This window comes from Dermacentor andersoni, chromosome 2 (assembly GCF_023375885.2).
Source record: "Dermacentor andersoni chromosome 2, qqDerAnde1_hic_scaffold, whole genome shotgun sequence".
NCBI classification, from domain to species: Eukaryota; Metazoa; Arthropoda; class Arachnida; order Ixodida; family Ixodidae; genus Dermacentor; species Dermacentor andersoni.
The window spans coordinates 156,762,097-156,776,402 of record NC_092815.1 but is presented as its reverse complement, the minus strand read 5'-3'; the positions used below and the strand labels follow the sequence as shown (position 1 = coordinate 156,776,402).

The 14,306-nt window shown below is 46.8% G+C and overlaps 1 protein-coding gene across 1 annotated transcript in view; it reads right to left on the bottom strand.

Annotated features, from left to right (window-relative positions):
- Nucleotides 1-8,122: 8,122 nt before the first annotated feature.
- The window catches only part of LOC129387283 (uncharacterized), a 48,582-nt gene continuing 42,398 nt past the window's right edge, over nt 8,123-14,306 (bottom strand). Inside the window, exons 3-5 of the mRNA XM_055076118.1 lie at nt 11,371-11,438; nt 9,834-9,920; nt 8,123-8,286 (exon numbers count right to left, since the gene is read on the bottom strand). Coding sequence (XP_054932093.1) covers nt 8,147-8,286; nt 9,834-9,920; nt 11,371-11,438 — 295 coding nt within the window. The 3' untranslated portion in view covers nt 8,123-8,146. The remainder of the gene's footprint in view (nt 8,287-9,833; nt 9,921-11,370; nt 11,439-14,306) is intronic.

Here is a 14,306-nt window from a genome sequence, read left to right as displayed (position 1 = left end):
TTTGTTTTTTAAGGAAACTGCCGATTCACTGGCTAAGACACCACTATCCGGCCCTGTTCTTCCTATTCTACCAGGGACAGCACAGATCACGGGGGCAAGATTTCGGATGTGATCAATTAGATTAGCCTTATCAAACCCACATTTGACTGCTTCTCCAGATTATAAGCGCCTGACATTTCCCTGGCATAGGGAATCCTGTTACACTAGAATGCTTGAGGTCTCCCTCACCAAATTACGCGGCCGCATTCCCTCCCTGAATTTCTATTTACACAGGTCGGGTTTGGTTCCCTCCCCCCTCTGTTCATTTTGTAATGAGGAGGAGACGATACAGCACTTTCTTCTATCTTGTCGCCGCTTTACCGCGGTAAGAAAAACATTGTTTGAAATACCTTTTCAAAGAATCGTCCTGGACTTGATGCAACCTGCTATTCTTTCGTTCGGGGCGTCCACTTTGGGATTCAGCCACAGGGATGCTTGCTTCGCTATTCAAACATTTCTTACAGAATCTAAACGAATGCCCTGCTAAATTCCTTTTTTTACTTTTAAATTATTTATTACTCATTCAATATGACCTTCCTGATTTTATTTTAACAGTTAGTTCTACGCTATTCAATACTAATTCCATAGATATTAAGAAATTTATGCTTCATATTAATTTCGAATAATCCACCCACCTGGCCAATGTCCCATCGTGGGTAGGAGCCACACGTGTCGCAGGCTACAACAACAACAACAACAACAACAACAACAAGCAGGATGGTGTGGCCGCTGCGGAGCTCCGTGGCGAGGACGGGGAGTGGCACCTTCCACCAAATGATACGCGAACGAAGCATTAAAAACTGCAGACTATTTACAAAGTGCATTCATAATGGATAACTGCAGCGCTGGCCAGTTCAGCCGACAACTCGAGAGCCAGAGACCATTCGTCGTCTTCGTCGGGGCGCCCGCGTGCATCGTCCACAAGAAACACGCAATATGCATGTATCAATATACTCTGTGTTAGTGCAGTTCGAACCGACTTCCACGAAGAACCACTGCAGGCAGCATTTCTTTTATTCCTAACTTTGTGACCAATACATTAGCATTTGCTATTATTAGAATGTTTCAGAGCATTCGTTTTAGTTTCTTGTGGGTCAGTCTTGCGTGGCTGCTTTCCTGCATTGAAAGGCCAAGTGAAACGAAATTTCCCTTGGGGTGGTCTACCTATAAGTTCTTAGCTCTTCAGGCCGACTTCTCCTCCTTTCTCTTCATTAAAATCTACTCCTCATCCTCCTAACATATACTATCAATGTGATTTCGGCAACGACGCAGGGCTGGTGATCACCTATTTTTCTTATTAGAGGCCGTTCAATAGTGCCTAAGCACACCATGCGTGGACCTGGCAATGAAAGGTAGTGATGCGGATATGGTCCAAAGCCAATCAAGAAGCGTACACGACTGCTGTTCTCTCAGTTGCGCCTGGGCGCCCAGACGCGTCGTTCGCTCAATAACTGCAAGTTTATGGGTGTCTCTCTCCGAGTGGTTTCTCGTTGCGCAGGTGATAGGAGCTGCTGCAAGAACGCCGGCGCATTGCGCGGCCGTCTGACGCTCGAGCACGTACTTGAACACGAGCGATGACTGTGCAGCATAGAGGAATGCCGAGCAAATCTTTCCTGTTGCACGCAGTTTTCAGGGCGCCAGCGTGCGCCACGCCGCAGCAGGCAAGTGCGACGCGGACCAGCAAACCCGCACAAAGCATGTAAACAGCGATTGACGAAGCTGCAGAAGCTACAACTCGCGAGCGGTCGCTTAACCGTGCAATATCATCTTGCCGAACGCTTTCCAGGGATGACTGAAGTGATATAAGCCGCGATGACGCAGGAAAAGCATACGTAAGTGGTATTCAGGGCCAGTATTTTGTAGCGATGCTTTTCCGATTCTATGCTTTTTCAGGCTTTTCGCGCTTGGCCAGTGGTCAGAGCGACGGTCTGCCCACATTATCAACGGGATCAGGCGACCGTGTGTGGTGGATGATAAGAATAGCATAGAATAAGGCATAAGGCATCGCTACAAAATAGCGGCCCAGGGGCCATATTCTCGAGCGATTTTTTCCAGATAGTGCATCATCTTCGAGACATTTCACGCATTTTTATATCGGACGCGTCGAAGTACACGAACGAAAAAGCCTTTATGACCAGCGCTAGAAACGCAGTTGGCAAGAACCGCACGCTGCATTCGTGAGTAGGTAAACGCCACGAGGCGGCCATAGTGCTGAGGCTTTACGATGCGGTGGTAGGCCATGTAGGAATACGACGCCTCCAGAGCGTAGTGGACGAAACGTTACCATGGCCGGAGTCCGTTTTCTCTGTTGTTTTAGCGTCGTTCAAAGTCTGTGGAGAGTCATCTGGTTTATGTACTGTGGTCTTTTCGCTGAAATAAAATTAGTGGCTGCACGTGCTGAGCGCGCGACGTGTCATCGTCGCGTCCTGCCTCCGCGAACAAACGACGTTAAAAGCCCTCGACCCAAGAACGACCGTCGACGGAACGGTCATTGCCACCCTGTGCGTTCGACCTGCCTCTTCTAAGCGTGATTTAGAGGACTTTATGCGCGGCCACTTTGGATGGCTGCTCGATCCGGCAGATGCGATCAAACTCCTGTCGTTGTAGTTGGCACCCTCTATGTGGAAATGCCCCGACCGGATGACAATTTGTTGCCCTTGTTTATGCTTGAACGGTGCAGGCTACAGTGCTACCCCGGTCCCAAGGTGCCAACGGCCACGAGGCGCTCGTGTTTGGACTTAACCTACGCCAAGACTATGTCCATCGTTGCCATCGAATCCTTGGCCGTTAACCATAGCGACTCCAAAGGTATAGTAGCTTGCGTGAATATAACGAAGAACTCCAAAATATTTATGTATCTCTGCGTTGCATATTTAGACATACCATCTATACAGCTTCGCTGGTCATCCGCCTTCCTAGAGTGGAAGGACTGCCGAATTTCGCCTTTAAAACCTTTATTCTTGCGTTTACCGTCGCGAATAACACCGCCTTGGCAGCGTGTCTTCACAATTGCATGGTCGCTAATTAAGATAGCGTTGACAGCGATCGCGGTTTCGGCCACAGCGGTGGAAGCAAACAGTAATTTCGTCGTGACTCGGTGCACGCGCCGGTTGCGTGCCTTCAGAACTGCAAGCTCGCCGTTCATGATCGTCTCGATAGTGGCCGCGGTGTCGTTCGCAGCGGTTGTGGCAACTAGTGTCGTTTTGACTCGATGCAAAGCTGTTGAAGACGAAGAGCACCAGCTATATCGCGATGGATGGATCATCTGTTGGTGACCAGCTCAATGGCGAAAAATGATAGGGATGTGCGCGCGATAGTGAAAACCGCGTCTCATTAACACGTGCCGCGGACGCGCCACCATCGCTGCTGTGGACTTTAACAACGAGTCATGATATGACGAGAATTGCAACTTTCCGACTGCTTTTGGGCAAAATAGAAACAACTGTTTCATTTAGTAAATAAACGCATGTTGTCGTAATAAGCACTTTATTGTTTTCTTTATACCATGGATAATTCGACATTCGGTTAACTTGGAGAATTTTTGCACTGCAGTGAAAGCCAAATTAACGACCATTTACTTTTAATTATACAATTTAGGAATACTTCAAAAAGTGTATTTTAAAAGTGACTTAAAAAGGTTATGCTCGTTAATTGGAAAAGCCGGCAGATACCGTGCCTTGCGGGAATCGATGTTATGCGAAGCACTGTGCCAAGTTAACGAAACGACCATGAGAGCAACAGGATGTAGACGGCTGTTTCATTATCTACATGACATGCATATCATGACATTCATGTCATGACCTATAATTTATGTTCGTCATACACTCTAGTCATACTATGCCAGTTCTGGTACATAGCAAGTTAACGAAACGACCATGAGAGCAGCAAGATGTAGGCGGCTGTTTCATGACCTACATGACACGCATATCATGACATTCATGTCATGACCTATAATTTATGTTCGTCATACGCTCCAGTCATACTATGCCAGTTCTGGTACATAGCAAGTTAACGAAACAACCATGAGAGCATCAAGATGTAGGCGGCAGTTTCATGACCTACATGACACGCATATCATGACATTCATGTCATGACCTATCAGTTATGTTCGTCATACACTCTTGTCATACTATGCCAATTGTGGTACGTACGAAGTTAAAGAAACGACCATGAGAGCACCAATGCGTAGGCGGCTGTTTCATGACCTACGTGACAAGCATATCATGACATTCATGTCATGACCTATCATTTATGTTCGTCATACACTATTGTCATACTATGTCAATTGTGGTACATACCAAAATTTGGTACATACCAATTTTGATCCAGCATGCAACACCATTTGTTCCATGTGCTTTATTCATGGACAAATGTTATGACACAGCTCATTATTTGCCCGTTCATTACATGCACCAACCAGCCCAAATTAGCACTACACTAGAGCTTATTGACACATCGCAGTGCATTGCTTTGCACTGCATTGCAACACTGGGGTGAGCAACCCCAGTAGCAAACATCCCTTGTAGCAAACCGACTAATCCACAACTATGGCGGCACAGAGGATCAGCTACTCCAAGAGCTTCAGACGAAGCTACACGGCTCAGCTAACCCGCAAACCACTGCCACCAACCTTTCCACCCCCAGGCAGTACCAAGGAGCGCCGAACGAAGACCTAGATCGGCCTTTCACACAGGCAGAGTTGCAGGTGGCCCTCTCTAGGGTAACACGCAATACGAGCCCGGGCAAACACAGAGTCCCCCCCCCCCCCTCCCCCCCAAAAATTGTAAATTTTGAAATTTTGTAAGTATGATGGCATGTCAATGTGGTGCTATGTAGCAAAATTAGGGAAGCCAGTACTGTTTATGGGTAGTTGATGCAAATTCGACAACCATGCATTTGGTGTCACTGAATAAAATTACAGACATCTGCATTTCTCACGGTAAATTGCTGTAAACATTAGGGCTCGTTTTTGCGGTGCTCGGAAAGGAAATTTGTGGGAAAATTCTCTCAATGCGGCAGAGTGCTCTTGCGTTGGCGTGGAATGAAAGTACGGACGTCTTTGCTTTACGGTAAATAGCTCACAGCCGATCTTGCCGCGAAAAGTGCAGTATAAACAGCGGCCCATTTTTTAGAGTGTAGGCTGACAAGGAGGTTTTCGCATCCCACAGGCACTCGTTCTTACTTATAATAGCTAGAGTCCTAGCCTTCGACTTGGATAAATAAATAAGTAGGCTCAAGAAATAACGCCGTGTAAATGGAGGTATTTACCATTTTCCCTACCATAGTCTCTTTCTTTGTTTTAACGCGACAGCGTTAAGGAGCTCGCGTCACAGAGAAGCCGGTGTCGTCGGCGTCGGCGGCGTTGGCCGTCAGCGAAAAATTCCGGAAGGCAATTCATAAATAAAAACAACTTGCAAGATGGGCTGGGTGGGAATACAACCAGGGTCTCCGGAGTGTGAGACCCTGGTAGGATTCCACCGCTCAGCCATGAGTTCGATGCTTCAAATCGGGACAAAAGTGCCTCTAGTGGATGCGGTGTTGCTTTAGAAACGTGCCGTAGAAAGTTACATCATCATCATCATCAGCCTGATTACGCCCACTGCAGGGCAAAGGCCTCTCCCATACTTCTCCAACTACCCCGGTCATGTATTAATTGTGGCCATGTTGACCCTCCAAACTTCCTAATCTCATCTGCCCACCTAACTTTCTGTCGCCCCCTGCTACGCTTCCCTTCCCTCGGAATCCAGTCCGTAACCCTTAATGACCATCGGTTATCTTCCCTCCTCATTACATGTCCTGCCCATGCCCATTTCTTTTTCTTGATTTCAACTAAGATGTCATTAACGCGCGTTTGTTCCCTCACCCAATCTGCTCTTTTCTTATCCCTTAACGTTACACCTATCATTTTTCTTTCCATAGCTCGTTGCGTCGTCCTCAATTTAAGTAGAACCCTTTTCGTAAGCCTCCAGGTTTCTGCCCCGTACGTGAGTACTGGTAAGACACAGCTGTTATACACTTTTCTCTTGAGGGATAATGGCAACCTGCTGTTCATGATCTGCGAATGCCTGCCAAACGCACCCCAGCCCATTCTTATTCTTCTGATTATTTCACTCTCATGATCTGGATCAGCAGTCACTACCTGTCCTAAGTAGATGTATTCTCTTACCACTTCCAGTGCCTCGCTACCTATCGTAAACTGCTGTTCCCTTCCGAGACTGTTAAACATTACTTTAGTTTTCTGCAGATTCATTTTTAGTCCCACCCTTCTGCTCTGCCTCTCCAGATCAGTGAGCATGCATTGCAGTTGGTCCCCTGAGTTACTAAGCAAGGCAATATCATCAGCGAAGCGCAAGTTACTAAGGTATTCTCCATTTACTCTTATCCCCAATTCTTCCCAATCCAGGTCTCTGAATACCTCCTGTAAACACGCTGTGAATAGCATTGGAGAGATCGTATCTCCCTGCCTGACGCCTTTCTTTATTGGGATTTTGTTGCTTTCTTTATGGAGGAGTACAGTGGCTGTGGAGCCGCTATAGATATCTTTCAGTATTTTTACATACGGCTCGTCTACACCCTGATTCCGCAATGCCTCCATGACTGCTGAGGTTTCGACTGAATCAAACGCTTTCTCGTAATCAATGAAAGCTATATATAATGGTTGGTTATATTCCGCACATTTCTCTATCACCTGATTGATAGTGTGAATATGATCTATTGTTGAGTAGCCTTTACGGAATCCTGCCTGGTCCTTTGGTTGACGGAAGTCTAAGGTGTTCCGGATTCTATTTGCAATTACCCTGTTACACTGCAGTGTATATCGGTAATTATGAGCATGTAAATTACAGAAGTCGCAGTTAAACGAGTAGCGAAGTACGTTTCCGCTACATTTCTTCTGCGCTTGGCGCACACGCAGAGCCATCTTGCGGCAAACACAGAAGACCCCCTCCTTGCAATGTACGGCGCTGCCCCGACCGGTGGCGCGCCACTCGCCCGCTTCTCCCCTTCGTCTCGTTTGAGCGCATTGGGGCCGTGTGGGGACCGGTGCGAGGATTCCCCAATACCCTTGCGTTTAATAAGTTTTCTCGCTCTCTCCCCTTCCAACTTCCAGCGTGCGTCACTCGAACCCTCATGTTTAGGCGACGCGGCTCCCCTTTCCGCTCACAGCGCGATTCCTAAGTGCAGCGTCCGATGCGGGACGCCTCTGACGTGATTGCTGCGCCGTAGCGCGTCTGGTGGGAAAACGTCCTCTGAGATGTGTGCCGTGTTGCTGGCGAGGAGTCACGCGTCTGCGTGGTGCTCCCAAGAGAGATAAAGGACGATCCCATCGAGGTGTCAGCCCCATGATCGCGTCCGCCTTCTTGGCGGGTCGCGGCCCGGCTGCCCGTGCCGATCACGACGTTGTCCGTGCCGATCAGGCGCACGTTTCATTGCCGCGCCGAACGCTGCGTTGCTCGGCGCTCACCACGTGATTCGTGGGTGCAAAGTGCGATGCGGAGCGCCTCGTAAGTGATCGCTGCGCCGTAGCGCAATTTCTTACACCGCTTGGGGGGGGGTCGACGGGAACGCTACCGCGTTCCACTTTTGAAGGCGAAGCTTAAGTGTCCTACAATTTTTTTTACTGTAGATGAAACAAGATGTCCCGTTATTGTTCAAGATGGCATAAAACGTCTTATTACCTTGAAGTTACGTAGACGAAACTAGGGATAAGCAATGCCATGATGAAAGTTTTCTAGCGTATTGAAATTTTAGAATGCATCAAATATAATTGCATTGTTGTGGTACCGATCTAGGCAGTAAGATTACGCTGTTATTTTGCTGCGTCAAATGTATTTCAAGGCATCGCATTGGCTGATATAGCAGATGCGTCTATTACGTAGCATGTAGAAAATATCACCAACTTGAAAACATCCTTTTAATATTTTACGGAATTGCAGCCCTGAAGCACTTGAAGTTGGGCTTATTGCTAATCCCGAGCTTTTTCTCGCGCTAGTTCAGTTGAGCGTTCACAACAACGCACTACTCCATTCGCATCATTAGGAGTATACCAGGCCAAGTGCAGTGGAACAAAAATGTGTAGCATGTGTCTGTATTCTAAAAATATTGTGCTTTATTCATTCTTAAGAAAGAAAGGACTGCAGGTGGCTTCGTCGAAAGCGAGTTTTCCGTCTTCGCAATTGTCTTCATACTGATCAGTGCAATCTTGCGGGGGCTGGTCTTTGGCTTCCCAAGATATCCACATCATGCATTCTGTGAAGGCAAAAAGACCCGCCTTGTTAAATAAGGTTTTTCAAATTACATCATGCGGCAGTGTACTGGAAAACAGTGTTTCCAGTTTTTCAGGGACCGATACCTATCAGACAAGGAAATGAAGCATTGAGATGAGATATGTTGCACTGAACTCTATGTTCATGATATATCTTTTTTTGTGGGTAACCTTGTCCGTAGTAAGCAAAATCTCTTCAAAAATTGAAGTTGTTCCATTTGGGAGGCGTACTTTTAAACAGAAATGGAATTATATTGTTTTGAAAACGTCCAATTCTTATCCCGTTTTTCTACGATGGAAACTGATGACTGCACCAAGAATTTTCCATCGCATATGTTCGTGGAAAAGTATCGCCTGCATGGATTTGTTGATAGCAGCGAGATATATGCCATAGGAAGTTTATATTAAACTGCAGTCGCAGTCGCACACGGTACTTGAAGATCGAGCTCTTCTAAGCTGTCAAATGTCCGCCTGTCTAAGCTGACAGAAGTGTTAGCGTTGTCTTCGATGGCTTGGGAAGAGCAGTGTTAGCAGTCAATGTTTCCCAAAGAAAAGGGGGCTCTATTTGGGCGAGCATAATGAAATACTCACCGTTAACTCCTCCTACACTTCCACTCGGTGGTTCGAAGCAGAGCTTCTTTTCCCTTTCAATGAGTACATATTCGCGGAGCTTCACGAAGATTATCGCTAGTGAAAATGCATTCACTTCCTTTAGAGCGGCTGATATTGCTTTGAAGTAGAAGTTTAAACAATGTCTTTATGTTTCGTACCCTACGGTGAAACCTAAAATATTCTTTAGGGTGTTACTGCGGTATTTGTTCATGGTAGTTTATTTTGCATTCCAGATACGTGCCGAAATTACACTCGTGTTTTCGTTATAAATCTTGCCGAGGATGATAACCCATACCCGTGAATTGTGAGCCCTGCCATCGCAGTGCTGTTCTGGATAGCGCTGCGTTTGGTGACTCTTAAAGATTTTCTTTCAATTTACCCATTCAAAAGAACTCGATGTCGCACCATCAAATTGGCATAGGCAATGCTGACATCGCCAAACATATTAGACCAAACTATGGTGCAGTCATACATACACATGTTTCTCCTTAAGCATAAAGGTGAATGTAATTATGTGAATTAAGTTAAACTGAAGCAGCCATAGGCATAACTCATAAAGTGTGTTGACTGGCGCGATATATATATATATATATAGATGTATATAGATGTGTGTGTGTATTGTTGCTGTGACACCATTTTTTTACACTGATTGTTCAGACTCAGAGAGAGAGAGAGAGAGAGAGAGAGAGAGAGAGGAGCTATAGGGGTTGTAATGATTTAAGTGTATTCTTATTATATTTATAGGCTTCTCTCCGGGCAACTCATCACAAGGCTGATCGAAAGACGGCGCTGGTGACTGCTCCCTGCTTCGCAGCCGGTGGGCAGGTGGTTACATGCAGGAGCATTGCGATAATTCTCAACACGGCCTGCGCCAATTGCGAACGGTATCAGAGGCATCACTGTGTAACTATACTCTCACCTTGCGAATTTCCGTAAGGCATTCCCAAAATGAGGCAGTCCTTGTAGTCCGAGTACAAGTATGTGCCACTTTGAAGAGGTCCGTCAGCTGAAAGCAAGCGGTAACTTGCGACATTTTGCGCGTACCTGGTTGTTTCCTTTCTATTCGACTCCGTTGTGCAGCGACGATAGTGACTAAGTTGGAAGTTGCTGTTCCCTCGTATGAATTCCAGATTTTGTTCTTTCTTTATAACTAACACCAATAATGTAAATTCCCTAACACTAGTTCAATTTGTATTCTGCGACAGTGCGACGTATAATAAAATAGAGAATGGTCACAAGGGTGACTTTCATCAATATTTAAAGAAATAAGATCGGTCCCCCAGGCAGTGCCGTGTACCTCCGTGCTATCACACTCATAGATGTGAAAGAAAATGTGCAGGGCGCGTAAGTTTCGCCTTTAAGAGCGGAACGCGATAGAGTTCAGAGATTCCGGAATGCTTGCCGTGCCTCCCGCCAACCGCCGCTTCCTTGCGGATGCGCGAAGCCGAGCGCGATTGTGTTGTTGCAAGGAACTGAGCGGGACGCGCCGCTCAGTTCCAGCAAGCTAAATTCAGACGCTATCATTTCTGTACGATGTGTTAGGTCTTACTGTACGATTTGTTTGACGTATTTTACTTTGAGTAAGTCAATTAGTTCAGCAACGCATCTACGCCACGCGGAGGGCTTGCGGGGTCGTGTGTCGGAATGATTTTTCGCCAAGCGACGTCCGACGCCGGCATAGAATTTTCTGCGACATGGGGCCCTTATCGCTATTTTTGACTCAGTGTTCGTATTGTTTCTTTTGAAATGAACTTTTTCTAAACACGCGTTAATATGTGATCTTGCCTGAAACTTTGTTTGGCGTGATCACGTATTTCGTTAAATATTAATGAAAGTCGCGTTTGCGATTATTCTGCAAGTTCATCATGCAAAAAAGAGGTGAGGCGTGCAGACAGGACACAAGAGTAGAGAAGTGGACAGCACGAACGCCGACTATCAACTGAAGGGAGCACTGAGGCGAAAAAAGAAAGGAGACACAAAACTCATCTGTGCAAGCTCAGGAATGGTATCACCACGTGTCAGTCGGGTGATAAGGCACTTAATCTCTTCCTTATGTAAAGTAATCGAAGGCTTACTCACGCACGCACTTCCACCATTATAGATATGCCACGCCTCTACCATAAGACGCGTAGAGGTATGGTAGAGGCATGGCATTGCAAACACACACACACACACACACACACACACACACACACACACACACACACACACACACACACACACACACACACACACACACACACACACACACACACACACACACACACGCGCACGCACGCACGCACGCACGCACGCACGCACGCACGCACGCACACACACGCACGCACGCACACACGCACGCACGCACGCACGCACACACGCGCGCACACACACACACACACGCACACACACACGCACACACACACACACACAAAAGCACACAATAAGTTCCTCCTAGATCAAAACAACATATTTACCATTTTTGTCCTTGAACAAAAACTCGCCAGGCGTGTCACTACCGCGGACATAGAACGATATATTTTTCCTGCAATGATTCGTAAAACATAGTGGTAGAGAAACCAAGCTCAGAATTTCCTGGAGCTGAGCTTGAATATGCACACTGTGTAAACCAACAGAGTGTCGCGGCACATGCTACTTCCCCGCAGATTCGAAAGCACACAATACTTGGAACGAGAAAGTGAGCCCAACATAGATCTAAGAGCGTAAAACAGTCGACACCAGGGGTGCGATCGGAGATGGTTGTTCGGCGCGTTCGTTCGGTTACCGGCGCGCGCTATTGGCCTACTCCGCGCCGACGTCGCCAGCCGCGGGCCGCCGCCCCGTTTTTGGTGACGTCAAGATGACGACACGCTCCTGTCAATCATCCGCCCACCGAGCATTTCGTCCGAACGCGACGGGAGTTGAGAAGTTTGGAGCGATCATACGGCTTCGCATGGCGCGTCTGGTGGATTGGATTGGATCCAACAGGCGGCCTTTCCGGCTTTCTTTCGGCTGCGGAATAGCACGTTTGAATCCAATCCATAGCTTAATTCGAGAAAATGGCGCTTCCGTTGGGAACTTTTGTTGTTGCGCTGGCGTTTCTAGAGGAAGGAGGAGAGCGGGTGGCGGTGCGAAACGCGTTTGAAGAAATGGCAGAAAGTGAATTCCGGCGTCGTTTTTGTTTCTCGAAACAAATAATTCGTTGGTTGTACAGATAAATCGACAACATCATTGGTACCAGCGAGCCACTGGAATGTTGTCGCTGCCCCTTGAAAAGTGCGCCACTCCTCCCGTCGTTTTCTTTTTCTTTTTTCTTCTCGCTGTGCGCGACACCACCTAGGGACGACGCAAAGAACCTAATAGTTATAAATTGCAGTAGTGACACGTACTACTATTTGAAAACGTGTTTGGGCTTGAGAAGATAAAATACGTTTTTTTAGGTAACGATTTCATTCATTTGGAAGACGAGAAACATTTCGTTTTGTAGTATACTGTCTGCAAGCAGACGACAAACGACGGAAGTAAACTTCCGGGGAGGTCACCGCTTCCTGATTGGCTGCTCTCTCCGCCCCGCTGTCACAAATTTTGCATACTGCAACTTTGTGACGTTGCAGCAACTGAACAGAAAGCGTATCGAACAAAATATCTCCGATCGCGCCCCAGTTTACCGGCATCCTGAGTAATCCAAAAATAGCCAGCTTCCTTCGCCAAATGCGTCATCCTCTTGCTTCGACATAATCACTTTCTGTTGTATACTAGAAAAATAGTTGTTCATATTGGAATGTTTTGTCAATAACATAACCGCGATTTGAGCTGTCAATATCTGTAGATTGGAAATCGCCAAAGTGGTGGTAGTTGGCCTGTAAGCCACCCTTCTAACTCTAATATGGCAAACGCGACCAAAATCTATTTCTTTCCAAGACGCTAAGCGTTTTGCATGCTAGAAGTGCTGAAAACAGCGGTAACGCGGGACCGGCTGTTTTATAAGGAGCGTTTCATGCATGTAATGCATGTCTGAGGCGTGCAGGTAGTAAAAAGAAAAAAAATATCGCGGTTTGGGTAGTGATCATACATCCGTTGTGCTGGAATTAACTTGTAGAGGTTGTGCCGAAAAATGAAGTGCGTATAGCAGTATTTATTCTTGACATCACTGTACGTCTTGAGAAGCTGCTTTGCAAGCAAGGCTGCGCATTCCTTTCTCTATATATAGAGTCGCAGTTGCAATAATGCGAGGGTCCGCTCAAGTGCTGTCTTGGAACGCCATAGAGAAACATCGTAAACAAAGAAATAAGTACCCTCCTACTCTGTGAAGAAAGATGACCAGCGAAGCTGTGAATATGGGCCCCCAAATGGCGAACCGCCCCTCCGACGTGGGTCAGCCTGGTATGGCACTATCTTCGGGATCGGCCCACGTATAGGGAGTGCCTCGCCCCTGCTTCCCAACCGCCGCGGGTCGGGCCGGCGTTGCACTATTTTGGGGATCGGCCCACGTATGAAAAAATGTTGGTCTATGTACACGGAGACGAGATCTGCTAGAACCTAGCCATAAACAGCCTTCGCTGTAAAAGAATAGTTACTTGAGCCGTGCCGTGGCCAAGTTGGAGCTTCCCTGATTTCGATAGGTTTCCTTACAGGTTTCACAGACAGGGGGCTGTGGCTGTGGCCATGGCTACCAGCTTCACAGGTGGCACAACCCAGCATGTACGCGCTCTCACACCGCGTCGGCCGGCTCGCTAATCTGTAGACTGTGGTCGAAGGTCGTTGTTGCGTTCGTCTGCTGATGTCTATCGCTACTGCTTCCTCGTGGTTTAATGGCGTGAACGCAGGCAGGTCTTTTGCATGGTGTTAAAAACTTATTCGGTTAGTAATTCGTTGGGTCACTGTTGGTGGCATAAACGAGTGACGGTGGGGGCAGTAACGGCCATGAAGCCATTGACAGCTGCTACCTTTGTTATGCGCAGACATGAGCGGTGACGCCAGCGGTAACAGCGCCTCGAAAGTGTCGCAGCTTCGAGGTATGTTCGAAACAATGACGACGTTGCGTGCCATGTTGTGTTGACATATCAACCATTTGGATAATTCTGTTGCCTTAGTCCACTCTTCTTCGTAAAGGGGTCTATATGAAACAGCGCCATATTTATTCCTTCTAAAAATCCCTTTCTCAGTAATTAAATTGTTGACTTTTTGATGTAGCTTTCTCTTCATTATCTGGTTATTTGTAAGAGGTCTTGTGTTTGTTGTTACACTCTCGTAAAGGTTTATCGCCATCACCTTATTAATTTCCGACATTTTTCTACTACTGCCATTTCGCAGTCTGCCAATTTTTTTCCATTCTTGCTGCAATAAATTCTTGTCTGCTATTTTCATGTTCTTGTCTGTCCACCATGCTCATTCGAACTGAAGGAAGACGATG